Genomic DNA, 11,305 nt, shown 5'->3' on the forward strand with positions numbered 1-11,305 from the left:
GACATCAAATTTTAGGAGACTATCGCCGTCCATACTATATATCTTGCTTTTTCATTGGCAACACACGGCAGCCTCTCTCGGAAATTGCGTCACATACCCTAATGTCGCTCAATTTTAAGGTCCAAAAAAACCCTCCAAAACAGGACAGTACAGTGCATCCGGAAAGTATTCACAGCGCTTCACTTTTTCTACATTTTGTCATGTTACAGCCTCATTCCAAACTGAATTAAATTAATCTCTTACCTCAAAATTCTACACAAAATACTCCATTATGACAATGTGAAAAAAGGTTTTTTTGACATGTTTTGAATTTATTAAAAATAGAAACAAAAAAAATCACATTTACATAAGTATTCACAGCCTTTGCCATGAAGCTCAAAATTGAGCTCAGGTGCATCTTTTTTCCACTGATCATCCTTGAGATCTTTCTACAGCTTAATTGGAGTCCACCTGCAGTAAATTCAGTTGATTGGACATGATTTGGAAATATAATAACTGTCTATATAAGGTCCCACAGTTGACTGTGCATGTCAGAGCACAAACACCAAGCATGAAGTCAAAAGAACTGTCTGTAGACCTGCGAGACAGGATTGTCTTGAGGCACAAATCTGGGGAAGGATACAGAAACATTTCTGCTGCTTTGAAGGTCCCAATGAGCACAGTGGCCTCCATTATTCGTAAATGGAAGACGTTTGGAACCACCAGGACTCTTCCTAGAGCTGGCCGGCCTTCTAAACTGAGCGATCGGGGAAGAAGGGCCTTAGTCAGGGAGGTGACCAAGGCCCCGATGGTCACTCTGTCAGAGCTCCAGCGTTCCTCTGTGGAGAGAGGAGAGCCTTCCAGAAGGACAACCATCTCTGCAGCAATCCACCAATCAGGCCTGTATGGTAGAGTGGCCAGACGAAAGCCACTCCTTAGTAAAAGGAACATGGCAGCCCGTCTGGAATTTGCCAAAAAGCACCTGAATGACCATGAGAAACAAAATTCTCTGGTCTGATGAGACAAAGATTGAACTCTTTGGTGTGAATGCCAGGCGCCATGTTTGGAGGAAACCAGGCACTGCTCATCACCAGGCCAATACCATCCCTACAGTGAAGCATGGTGGTGGCAGCATCATGCTGTGGGGATGTTTTTCAGCAGCAGGAACTGGCAGACTAGTCAGGATAGAAGGAAAAATGAATGCAGCAATATATAGAGATATCCTGGATGAAAACCTGCTCCAGAGCGCTCTTGACCTCAGTAGACTGGTCATGTACCTTGACCATATAGACAGTAGACATTAGCACACAGCCAAGATCTCAAAAGATTGGCTTCAGAACCACTCCGTGAATGTCCTGGAGTGGCCCAGCCAGAGTCCAGACTTGAATCCGATCGAACATCTCTGGAGAGATCTGAAAATGGCTGTGCACAGACGTCTCCCATCCAACCTGATGGAGCTTGAGACTTATTGCAAAAAAGAATGGGCAAAACTGCCTAAAGATAGGTGTGCTAAACTTGTGGGATCATATTCACAAAGACTTGAGGCTGTAATTTCTGCCAAAGGTGGATCAACAAAGTATTAAGCAAAGGCTGTGAATACTTATGTAAATGTGATTTTTTTTGTTTTCTATTTTTAATAAATTCAAAACATGTCAAAAAAATATTTTTTCACATTGTCATAATGGAGTATTTTGTGTAGAATTTTGAGGTAAGAGATTAATTTAATACAGTTTGGAATGAGGCTGTAACATGACAAAATGTAGAAAAAGTGAAGCGCTGTGAATACTTTCCGGATGCACTGTATGTAAAAACATACTAGTAAGGTTGTCAGGTCATGCTAGCAGGTGAGCTCGCTGCTAGCTAATTCACTTTTTCCACAGATAACAGGTGCCACATTTCCACTAAGTGGTACAGTTCAGCTCCAGTTTTATGTAGAAATTATGGGGAAAAACTGAAAATGTACCAAAACTGCTTGGTGTGAAGAGAAATAGTTAGCATTTGGCAGAGGATCAGGCTAATTATGGGCTACCTTTCACTTGTTCACAACGGTGACGGCATTAAAGGTTATTTCTGAAAGTAATAAAAACAGCTCCTGTATTCCAAACCGTCTTTTCTTCTGATAGGACACGTCATGAAAAATTAATGGTCAGTGTCCTTGGAGAAGGAATGTTCTGAAAAGGGAATGTGGAAAGCTAACTAGCATTAACTCAGTGCCAAGAGAAATAGTTAGCATTTGGCAGAGGATCAGGCTAATTATGTGCTAGCTTTCACTTGTTCACAACGATGATGGCATTAAAGGTAATTTCTGGAAGAAGAAAAAATTCTGATTGGACACGTTATGAAAAATTGATGGTCAGTGTCCTTGTAGCAGGCATGTTTTGAAAAGGGAATGTGGAACAGCTAATTAGCATTAACCTCCTGGTAGGTGTGATAACGTAAATGTTTTATGGTTCGAGTATGTCATGTTTCAGTTCAGTGGCCAGCAGACGGAAATAGACCCACCATGGGTTGGGCTGTACTGCATTCCTACTACATAATTACACTGGAGGGGGACATCTTGTCCAATTTTATTAACAGTCTACAGTAACAATATTAGCAACACAATCCAATGAGATTCAACTCAAGTTATATTACAAAGGATAATGTATATTAATATTCTTTACTAGGTTTCTGCTTCTCGTTTCTTATCTCTTGTTTTTTTATGTTGCTTTTTATATTACAAGATAACGTTTTTTATTTTCACTAGGCTTCTGCTTCATTTCATATTTTTGACGTCATTGTTGTAGGTCAAGTTTCAGCCACGCCTACTTTGTATTTCAACCAATCAGCTTCTTGCATCTCTCCTGTTAAGCACCTTCAAGTCTGCTTTAAGTTCATTTACGGACTTCCAACACTTAGTGCGCCCCCTGTTGGCAGCTAAACCACTATTGTCTTATGATTATCTTTGAAGTGACATTACCCTTAAAGTATATAAAAGATTATTAAGATTGACTTGACTTGAACCCCTTACCTCTTCTCGCTTTGGTGGACTGTTGCTGTAAAGCTCAACGACGCCACATGGTGGAAATCAATTTAGGTTTGATAAAAAGTAACTTTCTTTTAATTTCATCTATTTGTAAAGAATGATAATATTTACAAGCACAGCAGATTCCAGCAAACAAACGAATATTTTGTCCCTGAGATGTGATGTGATGGAAAATGTCCTCAAGTCTGGAAACATGTTTCGAATGTGTTAAGTCTGATTTGAGCCTTTGTTTTGGTCGACTCTACTAGCAGACGTCTTTGAGGTTAGTGTGCTGCGTGAGTGGGACACTGTAGGTGGAGCTCCAGTCTCTCTCAAACACGTCCCTCAGCTGTGATTGGACGGTGGGTTCCAGGGACGAGGACGCCGTCTGGTTGACCACCAACGCAGATCCTGCCGTGTTCACAAAGTAGTCCCCCGACCAGTTGGACGTCCCTGAGGACACAAATACACGCAGACCTCCCTTTATTAGCAGCAGATGCGCCTAGCGTTAGCTTTTTTTATGAGTAGAAAAACACCAAGTGGGTTATTTTGAAACTGATTTGCACAAAACTCTTTGGAGGAATGGGGCGTTGGTTCAGGTACAATCCCTAATATTTCAATGCAGATCTGGGATAATGCGAGTTGTATTGTAAAATCGCTGATTAGTGAAGGGAATATACATTTCTAAACTGGCCGATAGAGTGTTTGTGTCTGACGAAAGCCTTCCCTTTTCGGCCATGGCGGGTGGCTATAAACTGCTCTATGTTCTGGTTTCCCAGAGTTCCGTGGAAGCACAGACGCTACCCGCCGTTTTCTTATGTAATCGTTCATGTAACGCAGCACATCATACTGAAGTCTGTTAGCTGTGAATTATAGCCACCCTAGTCCACCAACAATTCTCATGGTGAAATAAAAAGCATGCTGCGCCATGTACATTACTGCCACCTGCAGGGCTGCAGTGGTAAATATGAGAACACATTTCGCGTTGTTTGGCCTTGACGGAGGTCCGAACTGACCTTTTAAACTGCATATATCATATCAGCCGGCGAGCTTACCGATGTAGGCGACCTTGTCAGTCACCATGTACTTGTTGTGGTTGACTCTGGCGTAGGGGATCTTCTTCTGCTCGGCACTGGCGGGAACCACAAAGAGTTGCTGCAGAGAGAAGAGAGGTTGTGATGTGCTCTACAGAGCCCTGGGACCAAAATGGCATCCACTCACCGCTTGGATGTCCAGTTTGCTTTTGGGCTCGTAGACAGCCGCCAGCGACTTGAGGAAGGGAAACATGGCGGGTGGCGTGTTAGCCCAGCAGCTGATCAGCAGCCGCACTCGCACACGCTTCTCGTAGGCCGCCCGCCTCAGCTGGGTGTCGATACTCTCCCAGTACCTGCAGGGGGGGTGGCCACATGGACGAGTGTGACGGCTCACTTTATGACACTATGACAAAAAGAGTGGTACCTCTTAGGATGAGAGAACTCCATGGTGGGTAGGTAGTTCATGACAGCAATGTAGATGAAGCTCTCGGCATCCTCTATAACGCTCAGGATGGACTCCAGGTCGGACGTCCTTCCAGCGGCACAGAAGGACGGAGGGGAGCTCTGATGGAGAGAGAACAAGACTGTCGCAGGAAAAACCCCAACAGTGATGTCTTTTGTATCTCCACAGGCCTCACCGACAAGTAGACGCTGGAAATCGTGTTGTTGAGTGGCAGCTGAAGGGGCGTGTCCTTGTTGTACTCTGTGGAGAAGCTGCTGGGCCACGGCGATGGGATGGACTGGCTCTCCCCCAGGAACCAGTACGCCTCAAAGATCTTGGACAGGTCTGAAGCCAAGCAGCTACAGTTGTAGACCACCACACCCAGCTCCTTCACCTGGAGCACATCACACATTCAAACACAACTTTATTAACAGCACTTTGTACCCACGGTGTTATACGTCACCAAATAGGGTCACTGAAACACAGTGGTGCCTCCACAGTGGAACACGAGTATGTGTGTCAACCTGTGTCAGGGATCTCCAGTCCATGTTGGCGCTGCCGATGTAAACATGTTTCTTGTCCACCACCCAGAATTTGGTGTGTAGGACCCCTGAGGTGAGTCTCTTCATGTTGACTGTCCTGATTGCGGCTCCTACATACCCATACAGATTTAACTTGAGGTTTCCATTCAAATGACTAAACAGTGAGGTCATGTGACTCACCTGAGGTGTTGAGCAACCTGAGGTCGTCCTGAGGTTGACTCTCTTGTGGCGCGTTGACGGCGATACGGACTGACAAGGACCCCGAGAGCTCAGCGAGGTTCTTCAGGATGTTCTCGCCCTGCACATTCACATTCAAGTCCAGAGTTCACCGAGTTGTAGACAATTACGTAACATCTCGGGGCTGACCTGATTGGCCGTTGGCTCTTGAGTCCCCGTGTCTTTGTTGGTGAGCGTCCAGTAGAAGGACGCGATGTCCACGCTACTGCGGGCCTGAGCCATCAGTTGCAGCCATGCATGGTAGATGGATCCATGAATGGTACTGGAGTTGAAGTCTACGCCCTGAGGGATGCTCTCCACCAGGAAGATCCTGAAGAGGAGCCCGGGTCACCCAAGTGCGATTATTTGTCTCCTTTCAGTTTTTTATTGAGGTTGTCTTACTTGCAGGGGTCCGAGCAGGACTCGACCAAGCCAGGCTGTAGGTCAGAGCTCACGTATGGAGGTGCAGACCAAGCAGTCGGCACCAGCAGGTTGTAGAGCGCCGTGCCAGCCAGCAGCAAAGAGACGATGGCGGCCACCGCAAGCAAACAACAGGAGAACTGCCCAAAAGGAACCCCCAAAAGATGTTCATGTCACGACCACTTTGGCTGATTCTGTTACGACTAACCGTTTCTGCTTTTCTGTTGGAGACCGACCTCGTCCACTTGACGTCCACCAGCTGGAGAACAGCAAACACAGCAGCAAGATCAATTAACTTGATGTTAATTAGCTTCTTGCAATGGAGTTGTGCCTGACCATGGAACTTATTTAGATCCACTGGACCAAGGTGAAGCTGCATTGCTGCTGTTGGCCATACAAGGGCATGCATCCCAACAGTCATACCTCCATCCATTCATTTTCTATGCTGCTTATCCTCACTAGGATCCGGGGGTATGCTGGAGCCTATCCCAGCTGTCTTCAGGGTACAGGGGTGGGGTACACCCTGGACTGGTCCCCAGCCAATCGCAGAGCAACAGTCATCCGTTTAGATATGAATGGATGGATGTTTTGTTTCCACTGTTAGCTAGCAGGACTACCCCAACACTGATATCTTATTATATTTTGGTTTGATCGCACCATTTTTAAGCATTTTCCTTAATTAGTCAGTGAATAACTCAGGAAGTGTGTATCTATAAAGAGGATGAGTTTTGAAATCGAACTACAGAAAGTATGGTTTGGGGTGTGTGTGGGGGGGGCTACACTCTTTTGTATATATTGGGATTGGCAGACGATCATATTTTCAATCAAACATGCTAGGTTAATTGGTATAGTAGTTATCCATAGTTATGAATGTGAGTGTGAATGGTTGTTTGTCTATATGTGCCCTGTGATTGGCTGGCGACCAGTCCAGGGTGTACCCTGCCTCTCGCCCGAAGACAGCTGGGATAGGCTCCAGCACCCCCCCTTGTGGACCTGCATGGACTTGCACAGTCTTTACGGACCTACTGCAAAAACAGCAGCTATAAAATGCTCTATATTATAGAAGTTTTCTGACGTTTTTAAGGGCCGACTTCAAAAACACTTGTCAAAGATTTTATATGACTGTTTTTAAGGACATACTTCAAATGTGCTAGCGTGCTAAAAGACCTACTTCACCGCTCGTCAATGATCTTCTATATGACAGGAGTGTCGGCAGCTTTGAAGGACCTACTGCAAAAACACCAGTCATAGATCCTCTATATGACAGCAGTGCTCTGCTGTTTTAAGGACATACTTCAAATGTGCTGGTCAAAGATGGTCTCGTCTACTGTATATGCCAGGAGAACTTTGCTGTTTTTAAGGACCCACTTCAAAAATGCTAATCAAATATCCTCTATATGCCAGAAGGACCTTGCTGTTTTTAAGGACATACTTCAAAAATGCTAGTCAAATATCCTTTATATGACAAGAGTGTTGGCAGTTTTTAAGGACCGCCTGCAAAAACACCAGTCAAAGATCCTGTATACGACAGGAGTGCTCTGCTGTTTTTAAGGATCTACTTCAAAAACACTTGTCAGAGATCCTCTATATGCCAGAATAGCTCTGTTTTTAATGTCATACTAGTCAAAGTTTCTCTCTGTGACAGCTGTGTTCTTACGTTTTTCAAGACTAGTGCAAAAAACAATAACAACCAAAAAACGAGTCAAAGATCCTCTATATGACAAGGTGTGCGCTAAGTTTTGAACTGTACTTTCAGATTCAGAGGCCGGATTTGGCCCTCGGGCTGCCAGTTGACTAGCCCTGTATGAATGTGCATTAGAAAAGTAAGAAAAAAAAAGAGGACACGAAGTTCTTACTTTCTCATAGGCGATGTCGATTGTCATGTTCACACAGGAAGTCACTCTGATTTCATGGGTCGGGTCAAACAGTCAGATGTTCATCTGCAGACACAATTCAAAATGAAGAGAAAGCAGCGTCACGTCTTGCGTTTGTGGCGACAACAAATGCGACAAAGCCACAGCAATCACATGATCCAACAGTGCTTAGCACAAAGAGAAGGTTCTAGGAGCTTTTTTTACTCTTTGTGGATGGACCACCTCACTTTCCGCAGTCCAGCTCTTTGGTTGTATAGACATAATACTACTAATAATAATGGTGACAAATACATAACCATTACGTGGCAGACGCTGTTGTAGTTTAGGGAAGTAGTGAAAAAGACAGGAAGACCCCTGCTTGTAGTTTGGCTAGTGATTCTTCTTAGCTGATGGAGGAAGGAAATAGAAGATTTAGCAGAGTTTGCAATCACCAGAAGTCACATGCTGGTCTACAGCTTTGTGCAGATTTTAGTGGTCATGTGACCGCTAAGTCTCATGCCATTTGAAAAAAAAAGGCTGTAGTTTGGATATATATATTACCCGTGCCATTAAACTTCCCGTTTTTTTTTATTTTTTACAGAACTATGAGACTTAGCAAAGATATGAAGTTCTTTAAAAAACAAAAGCAATCACTGTGCGTGTCGTTAAAGGTGCTACATACTTTGGTATCGATTCAATAGCAAGTAAATGCAAGTAAATGCAGGGCTCCTGTCGGCGATGCCGTTACTTTTTATTTTAGATCATTAAATTATTTTGTGATTTTTTGCCTTCCTTTTTGATCGTGATTACAGACGGATATTATGAACTATATTTTAAGAATATGTTTAGTTTGTAATGTCATTGAAGTTGAAAAGAATGATCGACTCGATGATTAGACGATAAACAAAGAATGCTAAATGATAAACGCGTCCAACAGCCTAGAAAAATGTGATAATTAAAAAAACACAATACCAAATATAAGTCACTGTGGGGCTTTAAGTTAAATGCACAAAAACAAAAAATACCATTATGCTAGCAAGTAGCAAGTTGTTTTGTCAACAAGTTGCTGACCAAGCAAACACACGCCGCTTTAAGTTATTTTTAAACGTCTGACTCACCTGCTCAGAAGCATCCTGGCCTACTAGAGTCCTACACAACAGCCTCAACGACTCTACATTTCGAAGGAACCGCTTTTAAAGCAGCTTTTCCTTACTTACTTTAAGACAAATAACAAAGAACTTGGTCAGCGTCATAGAGGGGCAAGCTAGCTTCAGAAGGTACAGTGCAATAAGTGATAGCCATGTGACCTGGCCGGCCAGCCAATCAGGTGATGTGTGATCTGGTCACATGACTTTACTTGAATTATATTTAACTGGGACCACCAGTGGGCGCTGTTGGCCCGCTGATATTAGAAGGTAAGCACCAGAGAAAAGTGACCCAAGCTCCATGTTTCTGTAATTTGTTTGAGACTGACGCCAGCTTGATGATTTTTCTTTATTTACAACCAAATATACGACTGAATATGGACGTTAATTCACACGAAAATAAAACGTCATTAATAATGAAGGGGATAATGTCACCATTCCACGTGTATTCGTTAATTACCGTGATGAAGTGCATCATTGTGCCGTTGTAAGACCAATGTAACCAATTTTTCAGCTACAATAACTCTTAAAACTCAATCACTTGATGGCTGAATGTCTCACCTTAATACTTGGCCATTTGTTTGGTTTTCAGATATCAATAGAAGGGCCATCGACAATCTGGACAGTATTATTGTGTTTGCATGCCACTGTGACGGGAAGGACGCCATTGAGTGACCTAATTAAACATACATTCACCTGGATTGAAGATACTTCAGAGGCTACTCTAAAGACCCACGGAACATGTAAGTACGCATGTAAAAGAAGTGCTATCATTTGTGGAGAGAGGAAATTGGTTTGGGGGAACTTTAAGTTAGCTGTAGCCGTGATTGAAGCCGTACCACAGGCAGCAGCTAGGGGGCGCCATATTGGATCAGGTGAATACTGTCAGCCAGCTTTAATATATCTTTTCTCTTTCTTTGTGCCCTGTATAATGCTCAGATGATTCAGTTGAGATTCTAATAACTTTAATATTATTGGAAACTGAACAAACTTTTGAAAAACGTAAACCAAAACACTGAATAGTTAAATGATCTGAACAGCTAGGTGCTTTATTTTGAGCAGGCAAGTGTTGGGGGTTAAAACTTTGGAATGTGCCTTTATGAATGTGAGGCCATATTTTCTTTTGTTGAGGCTGAAACTTTTTGACTAGATAAGAAAGAAAGGGGGAAAAAAATCCGAGATTGTGAGCTGAAAAGCATGTTTTCCCGTCACAGATGTGGATGAGTTAAAATGAAATAGTAAGGCATGGCGGTTAATGCACATATTGTCACTTATGTTTCCCAGACTATTTATTTTTTACTGCGGCTCCCGAGGCAGACTTATGGTGCCGCCATAAAAGCTGATTTCCAGTCAACTCTTGCTTGAAATAGTCTCCACCAACTGATGCATTTCTGTCATTATCATCCAGCGTATAGAAGTTAGTTACAGTTAGCTAGTTAGCTTATCAGGTGAACTGAAAGCAGAACAATCATTTTATTATTCTTCTTGATGGTAAATCTACTAAAAGGTTGGTATTGTGATGTAAAATGACTCATTTTGAGATGTCACTAGTTGAGCTACTTCCTGTTGTGTGTGTGTGTGTGTGTGTGTGACTTGCATATGAACTCTCATCTGAATAACTGTGACGTTGTCATAGGTGTGTTTTGTATCCTGGTGATAGTGGATAGAAAGCAGCAGGGTCGCCAAGCAGCGGCATGGACATGGCTGTCAAAAACTTCCTGATTTTTCTTACTCTAGTTCTGCTTAAAGATTTTGGGTCTGCAGTGATGTGTGGCAGTTAACTGTAGCATTTGACAGTAGACTTACGAGAGTATGGAGACCTGCAAACAGTAATATGCACGCCAGGCCAGTAGTTGGTGATGCCACTTTGTGGAGAAACATTACAAACCTGCCTGTCCCTCCAAATCTAATCTTTTTTATACACACCCGCGTTTTTATAGTTTACATGCATATAAGTGATTAACGATAGGGATAAATCAACATTTAAGGTTATTCTTACCTTTACTGAAGATGTGATTGTTGACAAAGACAAGATGTGGTAGCCAAACCAACACAGATCCCACCTTCATGTTTTACTATGAGTTATTTCTTTAATTCATTAGTGTTTTCACTTCAAGTCTCTGCTTTTGTTTTGATCACGGCTGCAAAAGAACCCAGAATGGAGCCAAAGGAAGTTGCAAGTGTCGGCATTTTGATAAAGTAGGTGAGAGACAATATTGAAGAAATAAGTCATGGCAAAATGGGAAGGTGGTGTCTGTGTTGATCTGGCTGCCGCATCACATCTTTGACTTTATTTCCCCAAATTACCAGACAAAGTAGAATAACAGATCACTGCACTGCCTTCATCGACAACACTGATAACAATACCACTCATGGCCTACCCCGCCTCTTGCCTGAAGACAGCTGGGATAGGCTCCAGCACCCCCTGCAACCCTCACGAGCATAAGCGGTAGAAAATGAATGAATGAATGAATGAATGAATGAATGAATGAATATCACATCACTATGCCGCACTGTGGACTCGTAGTTAGCATGTAGGCCACACAGTCCGGAAGACCTGTGTTTGAATCTCTGCTTGGCATCTCTGTGTGGAGTTTGCATGTTCTCCCAATGTTCTCTGGTTTCCTCCCACCTTCCAAAAACATGCACGTTGTCCAATAAATGGAGGGG

The 11,305-nt window shown here is 43.1% G+C and overlaps 1 protein-coding gene across 1 annotated transcript; it reads right to left on the reverse strand.

The window, feature by feature from the left end:
• Positions 1 to 1,655: 1,655 nt before the first annotated feature.
• pld3 (phospholipase D family member 3) lies at positions 1,656 to 8,801 on the reverse strand. Its single transcript, XM_058079052.2, has 12 exons — positions 8,609 to 8,801; positions 7,494 to 7,577; positions 5,846 to 5,896; positions 5,620 to 5,777; positions 5,368 to 5,548; positions 5,182 to 5,299; positions 4,984 to 5,111; positions 4,656 to 4,853; positions 4,442 to 4,581; positions 4,205 to 4,370; positions 4,039 to 4,138; positions 1,656 to 3,436 (listed from the first exon to the last, which is right to left on the reverse strand). Exons 2-12 carry the CDS (start codon positions 7,518 to 7,520, stop codon positions 3,249 to 3,251), a joined length of 1,455 nt encoding a protein of 484 aa, XP_057935035.2. The 5' UTR covers positions 7,521 to 7,577; positions 8,609 to 8,801; the 3' UTR covers positions 1,656 to 3,248.
• Between the last annotated feature and the right edge of the window lie 2,504 nt (positions 8,802 to 11,305).

The sequence above is a fragment of the Doryrhamphus excisus genome, linkage group LG8 (genome assembly GCF_037039965.1).
Source record: "Doryrhamphus excisus strain RoL-2023G ecotype Guam linkage group LG8, RoL_Dexc_Guam_v1.1, whole genome shotgun sequence".
Taxonomy (NCBI): Eukaryota; Metazoa; Chordata; class Actinopteri; order Syngnathiformes; family Syngnathidae; genus Doryrhamphus; species Doryrhamphus excisus.

Bases quoted from the DNA above. Each gene is read 5' to 3' on its own strand.
- pld3 (XM_058079052.2), bottom strand. From the start codon at position 7,520: ATGACAATCGACATCGCCTATGAGAAA. The intron at 4,582-4,655 runs GTGAGGCCTGTG...TCTCTCCATCAG, and splicing joins TTTCCAGCGTCTACTTGTCG to AGCTCCCCTCCGTCCTTCTG. The intron at 4,371-4,441 runs GTACCACTCTTT...CCCCCCCTGCAG, and splicing joins GAGTTCTCTCATCCTAAGAG to GTACTGGGAGAGTATCGACA.